The sequence below is a fragment of the Musca vetustissima genome, unplaced genomic scaffold (genome assembly GCF_032173495.1).
Source record: "Musca vetustissima isolate MV318-11 ecotype Yass unplaced genomic scaffold, APGP_CSIRO_Mvet_v1 utg1079, whole genome shotgun sequence".
NCBI classification, from domain to species: Eukaryota; Metazoa; Arthropoda; class Insecta; order Diptera; family Muscidae; genus Musca; species Musca vetustissima.
In genome coordinates, this window is record NW_026885679.1 from 224,142 (window position 1) to 244,255 (window position 20,114).

Below are 20,114 nucleotides of genomic sequence, written 5' to 3' on the forward strand. Positions count from 1 at the left end.
ATGGGAGACGGTGTGGAAATTGGCATCGAGAGGTGTTAGTTTTTGCGTCTGTTATTTGATCTTCTTTTAACGGTTATTCCATTGTGGTGAGCCTGTAACTATTTGTTCAAATGATAGTAGCTTTGGCTACGAAAACGTTCAGAGTCTAGTCTGTGGGGGACCATTCCCGAACTAGCAGGATTGTTGATCAATTGTTGGGAGGGTTGAGATGTATGGTGGCTACCAATGTCGTAACATGTTGGTGGGAACTTTTGCTTTTTATCCCCTTTCAGCGATTCTTTCGTCTGCGGATCTAGCCTGGCAGTTGGTGTTGGACCTTCGGGGAGCATCGTGCTGGAGGTGGTTTATACCCAAATCTCAGGGTATATAAAGTAACCTCTGGCAAGTTACTTTGAGATAGGTTCAGATTTAATATAGCTCCACATATATTTTCATCTGATTTTGAGTAAATGGTGGACCAAATTCCTAATGTTTGTCCGATTGACACGAAATTTTCACAACGTATCATATTGAGACTAGAATGACGTTATTGCGTTTTCTTGAAATTGGTACTGATGTAGACATAGCGCCATATATATTTTGAGCGGGCGTCTGGGATTAAATTTTGAACAGTGCGGCATAAAGAACAGCGTGTATCAAGTTTGCTTTAAATCGATTTACATAAATTTCTTCCATTGTACGCAAACGACTCTAAATTTGCTCGAATGAAATTAAATTTAGCATAGGTTGCATAATGGCATGTGCATGGATTGAGATTTCGAGGGCAGCTCGGAAAGTTCTTAGCGTAGCACAAAAAGCGCGGTATAAACAGAAAAAAGTTAAGTGTTTTGGAAACTTCCATTTCTTTTATGAACACATTTTAAATTTTGTTTCGATCTGGCAACTCCTTCATATAGAAACAGGTGTTCAAAAAAGACGCATCCGAAGTTTTTTTTACAATGAAAGCACGCATTTCTAATTTTTCCATTGTGAAAAATTGCGGATGCGTCTTTTTGAACACCGAACGTAATGAGATTTATAAGTTTTCAATGACATAGCACCCTTATAAAGGTTCCGAACGGACGAACATAACGACGTTCAAAGCTATAGCAGCCATATAAAGGTTCCGACCTATTAAAAGTTCGGGGAAAGACATTCGTAGAATCGTTCAAATTTACATCTGCCAGTCCCTTTACCACTTATCCGTCAATCATGTTCAGATAGAACTTGTGGCCATGTATGGTCACCTACACGTTATACGATATATTAAATTGAGTTCTAATCATTGTTGGCAAATCAATCACAATTTGATATTTAAAAAAATAATGACTACTGGTTCGACACGTCGTCAATGCCTCATATAAATAGCTTTTATGTGTATAATAAATTACTCCCTGACATGTTCCCCAAAAATTAAAAAAAAATAAATAAATTACGATCACTCAACAAAATGGTGGTAAATTGCCGCCGATATTAGTCATCATCTTCGGACAATGAATGTTTGTAGAAAAAAATGTGAGTTCAACTTCCGAAATATGTGTTTTCTTAACAGATTAACACGGAAAGCGGACAGTAGGTTATTATTTTTAAATGTTGAAAAAAGTATTTGGGTTAAAATTTTATGAAAACAATACAGGAAGGTAGAAGAATTAATGAATTAATCGTATTTGTGTTAAGAATTCAAAAGAAAAAACAAAAAAAACTTTATTTAATCCCACTAAGTTATAAAGGAAATATTACCAGAAGGCTATACAAATTCCCATCCGTTGTTATTTGGTTTTACATCTTATCGCAAGCATAAGAAATATTCTATTTAGGTGAAATTTCAAAAATGAACTACTTTTTCAAATATCTACACAGAAGACCGACAATTTATCATAATAAATTTAAGGTTTTCCTTTGAATTGTTTTCCAAAATGCCTAAAAAATATATTTTTAAAAGCTCGGTTACGACAATGCTCCAAAAATAAATGTACCAACTGGTTATCTTATCAACCACACGACCACGCATAGATAATATCTCCAGCACCCTATATATATATATATATATATATATGTATACACAAATTAATATTCTTATCTAATCTTCCTGGCGAACCGAAGAGAACAATATTCCACATTTACTTCACTAGCCTATATGATTTGTTTGAGTCGAAAATGTTGTATAGCTCTCACTTTCAGTTTATCGAAAGCGTTCTTACTCTACGGCTGTTAACTGGAACTTTTGTGTACAAAAATCTAGCGTGAAATTCAAAACACATTCGAATTTATTGTTGCCTAACCAAAACAAATAATAAAAAAATTAAAACAAAAATTTAAAACGGGAATCGAATTGGTATAACTTGAAAGTACCTTCGACAGCGGTTGCGATTAATATTGACAAAGAAATCGTTTCATAAAAAAGTACATACCTACTTGCGATAACATATCTGTGTATTAAAACGAAGAAGAAGAAATAAAATAAAACAAATTAATTTTCATTTTTGTTTTCCCAAAACTCTAGAATGTGATTTGACCAAAAAATAAAATAAAACAACTGTGACGTGTCGAGTAAAAATTAAAAGTTAATAAATCGAAAAAATACTTATATATTTTATCAAATAAACATACACATATACAGAAATACATACTTACATACATATGTGCCATATTAGAAATTCTTAGAAAAGCGAAAAAATAAAACAAATAACAAAGTGCCAAGAAATGACAATTGATTTTATTTGAAAGTAATAGAAACAAGTAACGAACAGCTGAACATGGATTTATATAGAAAAATAACGGTAAGTTTTAAATAACTATGAAATTCATATCGAATATATAAGGACGATTCCTGGTTACAGGGCAACCATACGGGTAAATTTAACTACTGCACCTTTTGAAATCGAAAAATATTATTGGTAACACACAAATTGAATTTGAAATGAATTGTTAAGAATTTCAACGGACATATTATAAATTACAAGTGAAATGTTATGAATTTCAAATTGAATTCTCTGAATTGTAAATTAATTTCATTGAACTTCAAATGAAACTCTACGAATTACAAATGATTTTTTTTTTAAATTTCAAATACATTTTTTTTAATTTCATATGAAAAGTTTAAAATTGCAAATGAAATGTCGTGAATTACCAATAAAATTCTTGAATTACAACTGAAATGTTATGAATTGCAAATTGAGTTTTCGAATTACAAATTACGTTCTGGAATTGAATAACATTTGAAAAATGTAGAGAATAATAGAAAAGGATGAAATATTTAGTTCTCTTAAATTTGTTTTATTTTTTGAATTATGAGAACGCTGTTGTAGTTCATAGATAAATATAGTACTGGTTACAGTTCTCTTAGCCTACAATATTTCATTGGGTTTTTTTGTGTAATCGGAAAATTGCTATTAATACAGTTACCCAAGAAGATGAAAACCGATGTTGTTTCTCAAGTTTAATATCAAAAAATGTGGCTGTTATTTACGTTTTCATAATGTGAACTCAATTTGCAATCATGGAATATGACAGCAAACTTGAGAAGAAGTCGATCATGTGGAAATATCTCGTGTACTGCTAAGATCAACTTCGTTATATATTCTATATATATATATTATGGAATCCAAGTTTTATCTAATGTTCTATAATTATCTTGGAAACAGTAACAACTTAACTTTAGTTAGTGCTCCGAAGTGTCCATCTTTTGTTAGACATTTAATTTTCCTAGAAAGAATTGGTATACTCGCTGCTATATCTGGCCAAGAGTTTACCGCAATGTACAACAAATACCAAACTAATTTTCGATATCTAATTTTTATTCTTATCTAATTTTTCTGACACCGACTTTCCGTAACCTGGATCAACTGGGAACTTTGAAAACTTCGCTTCTTTAATACCATATTCCATTAGAAGTTTGTCGATATAGGAAACGAATGCAAAAATATGTACAATATATATTCCCAGGTTTTTAATTTTCCTACTTCCTTATTTTTCGTTTTTATTTGGCTGCAATTAAAATGTCATCGACGAAAACCAATATGTACATATATTGAACTATTCCCTTCCTCGAATTGACATTTTGTGTAGAGACAATTATCAGCTGAACTTTGCTTGAAACAAAATATGATCAAAGTGTTATGAAGTGCTTTATTCCAAATATTAATCGCTTCTTTTAAACCATGCATACTTTTATTTAACTTAACTCACGACTGTTTCCTATAAATTTCGTAATTTAAAATGCATATTTTATAAGTTTGGGGAAACAGAAATCGATTATTTTTATATGAACTATAGGACTTTATTTAAAGTGCTTCGGAATGTCCGATTTGGGCAAAATATGGACCGTTTCATGATAAATTCTTCGATTTTATCGACATTTTCCACGACCGGCCTACCTGTTCCTGAACGGAATCTACGAAACCAAAATTGAATTGGCTGTTACAGTATCGTAACCATAAACACCATTCACAATTTTTGCAGTTTGGCTTGTATTTTCGCCTTTGTCAAAGAAAAACTGTAATATGTACGGAATTTTCTCTTTGTTCGCTTCCATTTTTAATACCTCGTAACTCTCAACTGAATGCACCAAACAAAAAACAGCCAAATATTTTTTTACTGCGAAATGTCACCTTGCTAACGAGCATAAATCTGAAATTGTTTGATCGATACTTTACGAGAAATTTATCAGAACAGCCATCTGCCGAAAAATAATGGATTTATTTTTCCCCAACTAATATATCCACATGGGTAACTTGCAACTTCTTGGCACCGGCAATAGACAGTAAAATTCATCGCACTACTGGAGAAAATACTTGGTCATAGTTTTGACCATATTTTTGACTGAAACCTCTAGCTGTTGTGTGTTCATTTCGATCCAACTATGTAAGCATTTGATGGAGCAGATACTTATTTCCAGGTATTTTTTTCTTTAGAATCTCCAACAGACTGCCTTAAAGCTTATGTAGGATACTGCAATAAAAAAATATCGTCCTCACTAAGTGTGATATCCTGTGGCTCCTGTTGAATTTTCTCTCGGGAAACGCTGCATGAGAATTAATGTTTCAGCTGAAGTTTCCATCTCAGATGGTGTACAAATGTCATTCTCTTCAACAAACTTAAAATCTCTACTTAAGATAAATTTTTAATACCCTATTAGCGATACGCTTTGATATTCTCATCATATCCAACAAATTTTCCTAATATATAAATTTCCTAATATCTTATAAATAGTGATAATTGGCGATACAACAATAGATTTTATGTGGAAATCTACACACAATGCATTAAATACTGCAATTACGGAAAATCGGGGTGTAATTGTACCACCTTCATTGGACCGAATTTTAATCCAATTCTGTACGGAAACCGACATGACTGTTTTAAAATGTTCTCCTGATCATGTTTATGTTAAGCTATTTTCACTCTATCTCTCTATACATGGTAAATAATGCAATAATAACTTCTATAAATGCATGAAAGGTTTTGTATTAATTTTAAAGTCAATATTTACATTTGTCATACCTTTGTACGGAACCCGTATATTGATAACACTTTATACTCTTATCAAAAGACCTTTACTCATATTTACCGACCGACCGACAGAACGTATTCGTAAGACGATTGCTCAATATTAGTAATCGTTTGACGTATGCAGCTGATGTTTGTTGGGCACCCCTGTTTTTTTATTAAAAATAAGATTTGGAGAAGTTGAGAGATAGAAGAATAAAACTCAAATGATAATAAATACAAACCTCTATATTGTTTCAGGTTAAATTATTGTAACAGTTTCTCAAATGATATCAAGTGAAAAATTGTCTCGAAACTGCTGATCAAAAATATATTGTCAAATGGCTACTAAAGTTATCAAGGTATCATTATAATCATAAATGCCATAATATTTCCCACATGCAACAAAAAGTTTTAAAGCTTGTATATAACAACGTTACCTAAAATTCAACGAAGAGTACAAAAATATTCAACTTCCCCACTATGGCAAAATGTTTGGTACGGCCGTATTACCCAAATACGTCGAATCCATTTCTCTTAGCGAACTAAACAAAGTCGCGAAATAAAATTATAAAATGTGTTCAAATCATGTATATTGTTATTAAAAAAATATATATATTTATTTATGTTTTATTTCTTTTTTCAATAAAAGAAAAAAAAAACAAAACTACGTTCTGTCATAGTTGAATTTTTCAACTTTGAAAATTCGTACGTCGACGTATTTCGGTAACATTCATATAAATACATGTGTTCTACTTTTGTGGTGAAAAACGTCGAACGAGCTAGTTGAATTTTAGGTAAGGCTGTAATACCCAGCTAGTGTCTAAAAAATATTTTTATTTTCTGTAAAAAAGAAACCTTAAGAAAAATATGAAGACATTTTCCGTCAATATTGGATTTGCTGTGTAATCATATGTTTATACTAAATTGTCTGACATTTGGGGTGCTCAAAGAATAAAGTACCCTACTTAAATCGAATTGGCTGCAATTTGAAATTTTGAGTCTTCCTACCAAAACGTATGAATAGTGGTCCAATTTTAAAGTTAACCCCCATATAACATTACCCCGCATTTAAATATTTCCGGGAGTTTTTTACCTATTTTTCATACTAAATATTACAACATTGATTCATCAGCAGGTATAGTCTATCTTTATGGAACCTCGTGCTTGTTCATGTTTCTTCTTAGTCACCATTCAAAGGGCGCGCGTCATTTTTGTTATGTTCAAGACCCAATCCAATGTGAGTGACTATAGTTTTGTATTTCATTTCCACCTGACTGCAATTTACAATGAAAAAGGCTTCATATGGAAGTTTCGATAGACTTTATGTACTTTGGAGGGTATAAAGTTTTTGCCGGCCGAACTTTAATCCGTTGTGGAATTACCTATCTGGTAGTAAATTACAGTAAATGATAATGCTACTTTAAAGAATTAAAATAAATTAATTCATCTGAGAAAAGAAAAAATATATACACATACAAGTTTTTCAGTGCTTAAATCTCGTACCTGTCTTAATTTGCACGTAAGTGAAATCACTATATAAAAATAGGCCAATGTAATATTTTCTAGAATGCGCTATCTAACGCGAACTCTAAGTATCTACTAGTGAAACACAATGACGATTTAACGCACATTTATTCATTAAAAACAAAAGTCCCTGTGTGGGGTTTCCGACGATGAGTAAAAAAAAGACTGTTTCTTAATTTGATATTCCCTGCGTAGGTAAATGCAAACATTTTATGCAATGAGAAAGAAAACAGCAAATATTCTGAGTTGTGAACTTAAATGTGCAGGTATGAATTGTGCGCTTAAACGAAATATTTAAGAGGAAATCTGAGAAAAATAACCAAAGAAGTGTATTTTGGGCAGCTAAATCCAAAGTGCGGCTATGTACAAGACAGCTAAATCAAAAGTACTGTATTGATCTGGACCACCTGAAGACATTATTACCATAATCTCGTATAAAAATTTTTCAAATAATATCAACCGTTAGTAAGTGTGCACATCATGTTGAATCAACATGAAACAATAATGAAGCAAACTCGATAGGAAAAATGTTCAATCAACCTGATTTTAATTGATTTTACAATGAATTTTTTCTGTGTGTGGGAGATCCGCGACATCATTCAATTTCGGCCATAAAAAATAACTTACAAACTACTCTCAGACCTATAAGAATCCAACAATCCCCACTGGGGTCTGCAATAAATTATCCGGATTAGCGAAATTTTACTGTATATGGTTCCCCTATGTTTGCGTAGGTGTGCCGTCAAAGTGGAACAATTTCCGCAGTTTGTGGGGGAGGTTCCAATGATGATGGACCTATATGGACCAATATTATATATAGTCTGCCGCGTTTAGACTCCCTTTTATATAAGGAACATGGTTTTATCAAAGATTTGAACATCTGTGAGAAGGTACAAGATAAATATGCCAGTGCAAGATAAATATGTCAGTCAAATCAGTAACCACATTCACTTCAAATGAAATTGACAAGATTTTATAATCTTGACCATTTGATGTAGTACGTAGTGGACGGAACATGAAGGACATCCTTCAAAGTCAGCACAACAGCCAAATAGAAGTTGGCATTGTTGGTAGTAGAAAAGAAAATCATTTTTGTTTAACTCTATTAAGGGGACCACACCCTCCCATTCTCGGTGTCATTTTTTTTTTAATTTAATTCGAATCTACACTAATCCAAGAATGTCCCTACAAGGAAAATCTCAAGAACTCTTGAAGATATAGCCGATTTATTGTGTCAGCATCAAGTGACGACTGCAGGGTTTTTCTCTAAACATTGGTTTTGCGAATGTCGGACACGATAACTCAACAACTAATAATCCGATCGATTCAAAATTTTTACACGTTTGTCTGTGAGAGAGTTCATACGATAGCTATATCGTATGAACTAGGATAAAGCCAATCGGTGAAGATCTTCCTTATTTTTTAACTTTATTTTTGGTCAGAAGCCGGGGATTTTCCAAATTTTTTTCAAAGGTCCGCCATTTTGTTAATTTTAGAGCGAAGTCAATAATTAATAATAGTTCATACGAAAGCCAGACATGTACTAACTCCGTTGGAATTTTCAGATTCCGGTGTTCCAGTGAGGAGTTATCATGCCGGCCATCAAAAATAAGGACTTTTCTTTAGTTACAAAAAACAACAACAAAACAATAACAAACATTTGTTTGTAAATTATTTACCTGCCCATTAAAAATCTTGAAAAATGAAAATCGAGAATTACCAAAATTCAAAATTTTTTTAATGTTATGAGATTAGGATTCTCTAACTGCACTCGTCTACTTTGAACAGATTTGGTTGATGGGAAGTTCTGTTTTTTTTCTTCCGGATTTTTTATCTTCATGATTTCTAAATTAAAAAAATTTCTAATAGAATTTCTAAATTAAAAAAAACATATTTATTTCAAAATCCCTAAAATATGCTACAATATTTTGAAATGTTATCAATTTATAGAATTTGCAAATCCACACATTCCAACAATAAACAACGTTATTATATGCGAATGTGTGTATGACCGACAGACCTTCGCCGAATATACATTCATACAACATCTTTATCATTTCGTGAATCATCGTAAACTTTATTCCTCTGGGTTCACAACATTATATTTTTTTCTATTTTTAACATTTCCTCGCGACACTGTGTGTTTGTTTAGCTTTTATTGCAGTATTTCATGAACTTAGTTTTTGGCACAACGTTAGTGTTGTACTTCTAAAAACCAAAGGTTGTGTGTTCAAATCCCGTTTGAGTAAAAACCAGTATTTTATAATTAGTTTTGAAATTCTCATTTTATTGTATTTTTTAATGTCAATGACCGTAAATTGTTTCAAAAACATTGCAATGAGCAATTTTTTTGGCAACTGGAGATGCCGGGGTTTGAACCCGGGACTTCTCACATGCGAAGCGAGCGCTCTACCACTGAGCTACATCCCCCGATGAGCCGGCGCGTACTACAAAGAGTATTTTTTGCAATGATAGAGTTGAACAATAACTTCAAACTGATTTATATACATACACAAGACATTTTAAGAGTTTTGTTATGGATATTTTTTGTTGGAAATGTAATAAAAGTTAATAATTTGAGTTGTCTTCTTTGTAGTTGTTTTATTGCAACCTTGGAAGGATATTTATAAAAATAATGAATTAAAGGTTTCACAGAGAGTATCCGTACCCTTAGCCTTATCGTCGTTAGGACATATATGACATTAAGCGTGCCTCATCGAAATATTGGTTTTATACCCCAAATTTGTATGGACCTAATCCGTTTCAGACAATTTGCATCGATTTACAAATATTCGTTTGATTTCTACCAAAATTTGCTCATCGTAATATTTCATTCAAACTTAAATCATGTTGAAAGATTGAAAATTTTGTTAAACAATAATTTTGTAATGCAAACAGAGTATCCGATTTGAAAAAAGCTTTGTCCAACCTAATATTAAAACTAAGCCTGTATAATGTTTGAAGATGGGACTTGTTGGTCGACTCCTTCTAGTGGCACGCCCACACAAGTGGTCAAAATGTTAAAAATTAAAAAATTTTATATAAAGGGAAGGGGAATGGGAAGAGGGGGCACCTTTGAAATATTAAAATCGAACTTAAAGTATTGTATCCAAACGTTGCACATCGTAATCTTATTATCAAACCTTCAAAAATTACAAAGATTTGCCTCATGGATCGACTCCTTTGGGTACCACCACCACAACGTGTCAACAGTTTGAACTCCGTTGAACTTCGCATACCCAAAAATAATTGCGACTTGAATGATAAAAAAAAAGGTTTCAAAAATTTAAAGTTTTTGTTGTAAAAAATAAATGTAATTGTAGGGATGACATGGACACCAAACATGTTAATTTTTCTCCTAGTGTCCTCCTGCCCACTATAATCGCAATATTAATTAAATGAAGAAAATATTCACAAATTTCAAAAAAATGAACTTTTTAACCCGGAGCGGCATACAGCCAATTGGAGATGCCGGGGTTTGAACCCGGGACTTCTCACATGCGAAGCGAGCGCTCTACCACTGAGCTACATCCCCATTAATATGAAGGTAAATGACCATTATGTCACATTTTCGCAAGGAGTTAATGTACATGTACATTTTATCCTGATTTTATTGTCTCATATCAGATTTATACAAATAAATCTGTATCGACATTCAATAATTTTCAAATTATTATTTCCAAAAGATTCATACATTAGGACGCAACTAATCCCTTACGATCCCATGTTAAAACTATATAAGAAATACTGCAAAGGATTGAGATATTTTCTAAAGAACATCTAATTAAATTTTCTTTTTTGATGTATAAAAATAACTATGGTGTACTACAGAGAAAAGGACATCTATAGAAAGTCGAAAATTCCTGCTGCTTCAGAATCAATTAGATATTTTTAAAATCGCAGGTGAAGGATCTGATCTGTTTTATTTAATAACTTTTTTTGCAAATACAGCTTTTAACTAAAATCACATTTTTTTCAAAATGTAACTTGACAGACTGGAGATGCCGGGGGTTGAACCCGGGACTTCTCACATGCGAAGCGAGCGCTCTACCACTGAGCTACATCCCCCCTTAACCCTTTTGGTGTTACCAATCATTTAGTATAAAATATGTTATGTAATACACAAGGAGCACAATATCCGATACACACAATGCAAATTTTTTCAATAGTCCATGATCGGATTTTAGTCAGAACCTATATATTCTCCGAGTTCTTATCCAGAGGGTCTAGACTAGTCATCCAATTCGAAACCAAACATCCATTTAGACATAACTTAGAACTTCGTAAATGCTATTAATGCCATATGTACATATGTATAGCCCAATATTAAAGTTTCCTTATCTATAATTTAAAAGAAAAATGTTTACAATTAGATTAAAAAAAATAATAATAAATTACCTTCCTTATATCTCTTTTACAGTTTCTAACATTTGCCATTGCAATATTTTGCATACGAATTGGTGGTGCTCAACATGAAGATATACCCTATGAGAATGTGGAGAACATTTGTGAAAAATGTGTTTGCATCGATAAACCAGCCGATCCGAAAATCAATCAAGTGTCGCATCACTTGCTGAGCTGTACAGTTAAAGGATTTAAACACATATTGGCCAGGTGGCCGGAAGAGTTCAATGCTCACCAGAGAGGTACATGAAATACATTTTTATTTCAAATTTCAAAAATTTAATAATTTTAATGTGAATTTTAAAATCTTAGTTGAACTTCCAATAATATAGTAAAAAATGAATATGTTTTTTGTAAAGAGTAAGAAAAATTAAAGAGAATTCCATTTTGGTTTGTGCTTTCTTAAATTCTACGGAAAGTTCAAAAACCTAGAAGAATCTAAGATATGAACATTATTTTTAACAAAATTGTATAACCTCAGACTAAAAAACCTAATCCAAATATGGACTCCATCTACACCTTTTTCACGTGTTATTCACTACATAACATTTGCAATTCTAGAATTCCATTTGCCATTCATAACATATCAGTTGTAATTCGAAAATTGCATTTGTAATTCACAGAATACCTTCTGAATATGGAACGTGTGTCAAGTATATATATAAATTTGACGTCGAAAAACGTTCAGTTCGTTTGGCCAAACTTTTTAAACCATTTGGTAAATTCGAAAATATATGTTGATGGTGTACCAAAATATCCTACAAAATAGGCGAAATGTCTAATTTTAACTACTCCAGATGATAACCAAATTTTAAATAGGAACAATGTAAAAATGTGAATCTGAATCTTCCATAAATATTATATTATAGACCACATAATATTTAAGATAGATCTTCGGATTGCAACATGCAGACGACAGACTTCGTTACAAGCCGCGCTTTTGAATAATACTCATTAAAATTACAGCTCATAATAAAAATCGCGTAAGCAGTAAACATGTCAACAAGTTTTAATTTATATTTTTCGTAAAATTCGATCATTAAAATTCCTAAAACTGAAAAATGTTTCGCTTATGACAAGTTCAGATAACTGAAATTATTTTCAGTTAACCGAACTCCGCTTAAGTGAATACATCGGATAACTGAAACAAACATCCAGATATTTTTCCGTTTCAGTAAAGCGGAGTCCACTCTATTGCAATGCTTGTTGCCAATTTTTCTAATAAAAATGCTACATTTCTGTTTGCACCAAATTGTTTCTTGTTTTAATCAGCTGTGTCGATACAATCTTTTTACTGGATGTTGTTCGAACGAAAAATTTGTATTTACTCTCTGCAAATTATGACTAAGTAATGTTACTGGAAAAGTAAGCGAACGAACCTATTATATAAAACGAATGGTGAATCCTGCGTGGTTTAAACATAACAGATCTTAATATTTATACTATGCATAGATTTAGTGCAACTGTCGGATATACGACAATTGTGACAAATTGTCACAATTTTGAAAACGGAACCTTCCGAATTTTGGTATTCTGAAGATTTTCCAAATCAATTGATATTTTTAGTTTTATGATTTAAATTTTGTAACAAAATTCCCTCACAGCAATTATAAATGTTGGTCCACATTTAGGGGTACGCCATATTATGCCGCACTATTTCCGGCATATTAATTTTTTGTGAGACATTTTTCAACTGAATTTTACTATCAATTCGGTTGAAAAATGTCTCACAAATAATTAAAATGCCGGAAATAGTTCAATATTTTGGAAAGTATCAACACCGGTACGCCTTTGGACACGTTTCATATTAGTCTGTAGTACCACATAACGGAATTTTAATCTTTACGAGAAAAGCTCTCGGATCTATGTGTATAAAATAACAAATAAATTTTGCTAATACTTTGTTAATATTTAAAATTATTGAGAATATGCAGATTATTAATAATGGAAATGCAATTTGTATATGAAAATTTATACAATTTATCTTATTTTGTTTATAAAAATTAAATTCTATTTCAAGAAATCACTTATCAATTTATTTTCTCTTTATCTCTAGATAATGTCATTGTGGCCAGCTTTTCGGGCAACACAATAGAACTATTACAACAAATACCAACAACCAATGCAACACTTAGTTTTGCTTGTCGCCATTGTGGCATCAAATATCTACAGTCGCCAACATTTATGGATGTACCGAACATAATTTCACTGGATCTAGCGTATAATGCTATTACCACAGATGAACTAATACCGGATGTATTTCGTGGACCGTATCACGTTAGCAGTTATGAACCAATTGCATTGGCCGAATTGGATTTAAGTCACAACCACTTACAGTCTCTAGATCGTCTGCTATTCCAGCACACACCCAATTTAACCAAATTGAATTTGGCTCACAACAATTTGCAAATTTTGGATTACCCAACGACCGCGGCTTTGTCATCGGCAACACTCTTAAAGGTTTGTTCGTTTGACAAAAAATAAGGGAGAAACCAGTAATTATTATTTTATTCCTTTTTTGTTTACAGAATTTAGATTTATCCTATACGGGCATCAAAACAATACCATCGGTAATATTTGAAAAGCTGACTTCCCTCGAAACATTGAACTTGGCTGGTAATGCATTTGTGGCATTGCCGGATAATTTCCAGTTGATTGGAAAAACGCTGAAATCCCTCAATTTAGCAGGGAATAGATTTGTTGATTTTGAAGAAACACATTTTTTGGGTCTGAAGGTGTTGACGCATCTCAATATTAGTGGAATGGCCACATTGAAGAATGTTAAATATAATACCTTCACACGTTTGGAACATTTAACACAATTGGATTGTTCACATAACACCAGGCTGGAGAAATTCGATTTGGATAGTTTAATGCATTGTGTTAACCTCACATACGTAAGTATTGAATTTGTTGAATTGTCGTATGAATAGCAGAGGGAATTTTTATAGAAGGCCAGAAGGAATTGTTATAGAAGACCAGACGATTTTCTTATATAAAATCAAAAGTTATTCTTATAATCAAAAGAAGTTCTTATAAAAGACCGAAAATCTTCATAAAGAAGCCCAGAATGTCTTTTTAAGAAATATTAAGAGTATTCCTATAGAAGATTAGATGTTCTAAATTTGGAAGACCATAAAATATGGTCTTATCTTAAAGAACAAAATGTCTTCTTATTAAATATTAGAAGAGTTTCAAATAGAAGAACGATAAAGGATAACAAGATCCTCTTGTAGGAGATCATAAAATCCTCACACAAAATACCATGTTCTAAATTTGGAAGACCATAAAATATGGTCTTATCTTAAAGAACAAAATGTCTTCTTATAAAATATTAGAAGAGTTTCAAATAGAAGAACGATAAAGGATAACATGATCCTCTTGTAGGAGATCATAAAATCCTCACACAGAATACCAGAGCATCTTATAATAAATTAACAGCGGATGTTCTTATAAAGGGCTACAACTTGTCTATAAAGAATGCTTCTTGTAGAAGATCAGATGTCCATTAAAATAATATAAAATACCGAATATTCCGTGAACTTTAGATAATTTGATGTTAGAGATTAATAGAGAAAAACTACTACTATATCGTAGAAGATAGGTCATTATATATATATATATCCATATACTTATCATTAAAAATATTTCGTTTTCTTTTCTTACTTTTTCCAGCTGGATATATCACATTGTCATCTGTCGACGTTAACATTAAATATGGATTTATCTGGAATATTAAATAATACAAACATAACAGCACACAGTCCATGGCCTATGCTTAAGACATTCCAAATAGCTGGTAATCCATGGAATTGTGATTGTAATCTTCTACAAACTTTGGAATATGCTGGCTCTCATCATCGTTTGGAGGGTGATCAGAGTCGTTGTGATATGCCATTCATTTTGGCCGGTGTTAAACTATCAAATCTGACAGCGTCGGGAATTTGTTCCATGCGAATTCCGGCGAAATATCAAATTGTAGATGAAAATGCACCGCCACGTTTTCGCAGGAAGCGTTACATTATTCTGACAGTGATAACTGCATCGGTTGTCGTCGTTTTGGGCCTAATAATTGGTTTAATTGTTGTCTGTATACGAAGACGCTTGAAACGAGATGATTACGGTGTAGAACCCATACGCTATACCAGTGTAAGAAGCAGTAACCTATCCGCATTTTCACATGTCCAACCGAATGGTAATGGTGCCAATGGATCAGCTGGCACCAGAACGTCTGGTGTATGAAAGTATTTCTTTGTTATTCAAAAAAAAAAAAAAAAAAAGAAAAAAAAATATCCTAATTAGAATTTAAGTCTGACGATTTTCACAAACCCTGTAAAATTTAGAAATGTAAATTTTAGAAATGTAACGCTGTATGTGAATGGACATCTACTTCCTGTGTATGATTTTATATGAATTGTTGACCAAAGATTTTGTTGTTAAATAATGAATGTGTGCTTATTGGTATTAACTGTTAATAATATTGATTTGTCAACATACATACTTAAATATGTAGTGCTTAATTTATTTGTATATATACATACGTACATATAATATTTCCGTAGGTTAAGTCACAAACTTTTATATACGAAATTACGGTTTCGAAAAAACTACCACCTTGCCATAATGTAGTATTTAGAGTTTTTATATGTTTTATTTGAATTTTTATTCATTATTAATTTGTCCATTTCGTTTTCATAAATTGCATTATATTTACATTGTTAATTGAATATTTTCCTATCGAAAAACTGCCCTTAAGTTTGTAATATTTCTTCTTTTTTAATAAAATACATATTTTTTCTACTTTTTGAAATGTTTTGGTTTTCTGTGTTAGAAACTCTCAGGGTGGTCGTATATAAATGTATTATTGGAGAATATTTGTGGAGAATATTTTTTTAGTATAGTCCCCATCGAACACTCCCCTAGGAGACCTTTGATCAATAGAGAAGAATTATATTGAGTGAGGTGTGGAGACTTTCGATATAGGCCAATATAAAAGTATTGCCCTAGTTTAGGTATTTCAAATGCATTTTTGATTTTCAGAGGGCCCATGATGTAAAGATATTACATATTTTAAATTATGTTCTTAATTTAACTTGCCATTTCATATTGTAAGTCGGTAAAATGGACCGAAAATGCTTTGACCCAATTTTAGATATTTTGAAGTTTTCCAAACAGTTCCGTCCAAATGGTATATGATCCTGGCCTCTCGCTTTTTTCTCCATTTTTTCATAAGAAAATCTAATAGCAATAAAAAAAAACACTTGATTAAGACCAATACAGCTTTTATAAGATATTGTATATTTAAACATCAAAAATATTAACATAATAAAATCTTTTTTATAATATATATACTTTTAGGGGGTCACATCTTCTTAAGGCCAATTATAAAAGTTGTCTCATAAATTATAATAAAAAATAATAACATAAAACTTAGTTTTTTCTTTCATTTAACTGCTACTCATATAAATACACTTTTAAAGTAATGCAAAACGCAAAGCGAATGTTTAACACTCGCTTTCCAAAATGTCTTCTTCGCCCAAGGCATTAGATGGTGTGGGCGGAACATCTAACTTAAAGAGATTAATTGCCGGCTTTTGGGCCAAAAAGTTGCGCATTTCAGCAAAGTTGTCGCGTTCTTTTAGTTTCTTTGTGCGGCGTTCATATTCTAAATCGCCACTACCCTCACTGCCCTCATCAGAGACATCATCGTCGTCAACTTGTTTTTCCGTTGAATTACATTTTTCCTCAAAACTTTCGCAGTCCTCATTGTCGAATAGTTCGTCGACATTAATGCCCTTTGCGGCCAACACTTCACGCTCCTTTTGTAACATGACCTTGCGTATAGGATCTATGCGACCCTTTAGCTGCTTCAAAACGGGTTTAAAACGACCTTTTGTTATCCGTTTCTCAAAATTTAATATTTCCAAATCTTCTTTACGCTGCTCCAGCTGTTCTTTCTCTAATTGTTCTTGCTCCAGCTTGGCTTGTTTTTCGTCAAACATGTAGGCATAAAAGTCATCGGTCTTTTCGGCGTCATTGGGATTCTGTGAAATTTCCACACGCAAAAAGCTTTCAGGAAATTCATCATCCGTATCCTGCGATTTAGTATCACTCTTCTCACTGGGTTCCTTCAAATCTAATTTACTATTCAGGAATTTATTATAAACCAACATTAGACGCTGGAAGTCATCGAAGCACAATGACAATGCATTTTCAATGCTGCGCATATTGTTGGCAACCTCGACTAAGTGTTTGGCATTATCCTTTTTGACATTTTCTGTTTCTGTAAGTCTTTGCAGGGTTATGTCCAAAGCTTGGCATTCTGCAGCCACAGCCACCATACAAGCGCTCAGCTTTAGTGAAGAGTCCTGCAATATTCCGACCGGATCATTTCTTGTCCTTAGAGCTCGGCTGGCGTTGAGTTCCTCCAACTCTAGAGATTTTTTCTTATTCTGCTCAATGGCAAGATTTTTAAAGTGGTTCTCCTCTTCCATCACCAATTGTCTGATAAGGCATTCGATTTTTACTAATTCTTCATTTAGGCAACTCAAAGACGGCTTAGTGTAGACAGTTAATGCTAATCGGAGAAGGAACTGTGATTGGACATAGGCGAAGATGTTATGAAAATCCTAAAAATAAACACAAATGTTGAGAATCAGAAAATTTTTTCTGTAATGCTAAATTTGTAATTGTGCAGTATAGAGTTACGATATTAAGTGACTATAAACGATATGTCCTTATAAAGTTCAAAACTTTTCCCGTGACTTTTGGATACAGTCGTAGTAAACGATTTTGACAGATTTTACAAAATTAAATAATATATTCTGCTAGAAGAATTCTAATTCATTTCCTTTTTCATGAGATTTACAAATATTCAACATTTGATTTAAGTTTGTGTAGAGTTTGAATGAAATTGCTTACTCCTGCTATAGAGTACTCCATCCAGAATGAGAAACGGATGGACAATATTTCCATTAGGGACAATATTCCTATACCAATATTCTAAATCCAAATAATTATCACATCAGTTGAAAGGGATTCAAATTCCATTCAAAACAGTTTAAACTACGGTTATTTACAACAAAGTTGTATTTTGTCAGAAGATTTTGTTCGCATAGAAGAACATGTAATTTATAAAGATGAGAAATTTTACATCATGTCACATATAAATCAAAATCTTACCTAAGGTACACATGTACTTACTTTAATATGCTTTGGACTATAATCGGTAACGTTAGTTTTGAAATAATCACATTCTTTTAAGTCTTCCATTGGTGCATAATACTGTGAGAATCGAGCTGGTAAGGGATATTGTGATTCCAATTTCCGGGTGGCTTCAAATAAAATTTCAGTCACTTCCTTGGCTGCGGTAATACAATCCCAAGCTCTTTCGATTTGACGTGATCTACATTGAGAATATAAATTTGAATATTATTCTGACGCATAGTGGCTTTGAAATAATTTGCCAACATACTCTATTAGTTCCTGTTGCTTCATTATGATTATCTCATTAAAATAGGTCATATTGCGTCGTATACAATTCCCGAAGTCATCAATTGTGCGTATGAGATTCTCAAATTCACGTTCCACGATTTTATTACGAAACCCGAAAACTTTTTTCACCGCGTAAAGGGCACTGAAACTGCCGGCAACAATTGCTGACGGCACGAGCAGAAGACGCAGTGCACGTGGTGTAATAAAATGTTCCAAAACGGTGGAACCCAATAACAGGCAAGTATTGCGCGCCGTAAATATTTCTGGCCATTGTGTATTTATTCCCAGATGGTTGCCTGTTGGCCCATTGGAGTCTGTTGCATCCGTACCAGCGGCAGGGTCGTTGCTCGACTCCAATGACCTTTCTTGCATATAGGCCATACATTGTTCCAGTGCTTCCACATGATCGACCAGCAATCTTTTAGAATACAGGATTTTGTTAATTAAGCTGTCGGTGGCTGCCTGTAAAACAGAATGCAAGGTTATCAAAATCTCATAGAGTATTTATACTCCTTATAGGTTCTTACCTGTTTTTGTTTTAGCTCATCCGACAACTGGCGACATAGCTCCACCTACAAAATATAAAAACAATGGCAGGTAATGCACCGCCGACAGGTGTTATGTAAATGCAGATGTCTTACTCACCTTCATAATTATTTTGCGTGTTTGTTTATGTGCGTTTCAGATTGTGTTTTAACGTTTTTAATTTATTTTTAGATCCGTTTTATTTACAATAGTATAGTCAAGTTCCAATGCCCACAATGACCAATTCATTAGAGGTTAGTCGAAGCGAACCGACCTAATTTAAAAGCGCGTACATGCAATGAATCGAACCGAAGAAATGAGAGAACGTGTGATAACAAATGAAGTTGAAGCATAATGACCGATGTTAGTATTTGTTTACGAAGGGTGGCTGATGCACAACGCCGAAAGGGGCGATTGTTTAGAAAGAGACATGGAGGAATGGGAAATATGTTCAAAAGGGAACTGAACATGAACTAGTTCAATCGAACGATTTCATGTAAATTGCTAGGTTCGTACCGTTTGGGTCAACGTAATTTTTATAAAAATGTTTCACAATAAAGACAATTTTTACAGGATGGGTAATTTTTGTCTTCCTGATCGATCTTAGTCTTGATTTAGATTAGGCGAGTTTACTTGCGGCAAGTCTTTGTTTGTTGGAGAGAGGGGCAAGGGGTATAGAAATGAAAAATAAATTGCTC

The 20,114-nt window shown here is 32.8% G+C and overlaps 2 protein-coding genes and 3 non-coding genes across 5 annotated transcripts; 1 reads left to right on the forward strand and 4 right to left on the reverse strand.

Annotated features, from left to right (window-relative positions):
* Positions 1 to 9,351: 9,351 nt before the first annotated feature.
* On the reverse strand, positions 9,352 to 9,423 carry Trnaa-cgc (transfer RNA alanine (anticodon CGC)). Its single transcript has one exon. It is a non-coding gene; the product is annotated as a tRNA-Ala (tRNA).
* Positions 9,424 to 10,456: 1,033 nt separating this feature from the next.
* Positions 10,457 to 10,528, reverse strand: Trnaa-cgc (transfer RNA alanine (anticodon CGC)). The gene has a single exon. It is a non-coding gene; the product is annotated as a tRNA-Ala (tRNA).
* A 461-nt stretch (positions 10,529 to 10,989) lies between these two features.
* Trnaa-cgc (transfer RNA alanine (anticodon CGC)) lies at positions 10,990 to 11,061 on the reverse strand. The gene has a single exon. It is a non-coding gene; the product is annotated as a tRNA-Ala (tRNA).
* Positions 11,062 to 11,407: 346 nt separating this feature from the next.
* On the forward strand, positions 11,408 to 15,639 carry LOC133332920 (chondroadherin; the record flags this gene model as incomplete). The annotated part of the gene is made up of 4 exons (XM_061541289.1): positions 11,408 to 11,639; positions 13,454 to 13,857; positions 13,926 to 14,294; positions 15,073 to 15,639. Coding segments are annotated over 4 exons (1,572 nt in total), but the record flags the coding sequence as incomplete, so codon positions are not given.
* Positions 15,640 to 16,880: 1,241 nt separating this feature from the next.
* LOC133332921 (uncharacterized) lies at positions 16,881 to 19,542 on the reverse strand. Its single transcript, XM_061541291.1, has 5 exons — positions 19,537 to 19,542; positions 19,419 to 19,463; positions 18,872 to 19,353; positions 18,601 to 18,802; positions 16,881 to 18,026 (listed from the first exon to the last, which is right to left on the reverse strand). Exons 1-5 carry the CDS (start codon positions 19,540 to 19,542, stop codon positions 16,902 to 16,904), a joined length of 1,860 nt encoding a protein of 619 aa, XP_061397275.1. The 3' UTR covers positions 16,881 to 16,901.
* Positions 19,543 to 20,114: the final 572 nt, after the last annotated feature.

What these genes read in the sequence shown, in the direction of transcription:
- LOC133332921 (XM_061541291.1), bottom strand. An exon ending in ATGAGCTAAAACAAAAACAG is followed by an intron (nt 19,354 to 19,418) that starts GTAAGAACCTAT and finishes TCTGTTTTACAG; the next exon opens with GCAGCCACCGACAGCTTAAT. An exon ending in ATAGTCCAAAGCATATTAAA is followed by an intron (nt 18,027 to 18,600) that starts GTAAGTACATGT and finishes GTTTATTTTTAG; the next exon opens with GATTTTCATAACATCTTCGC.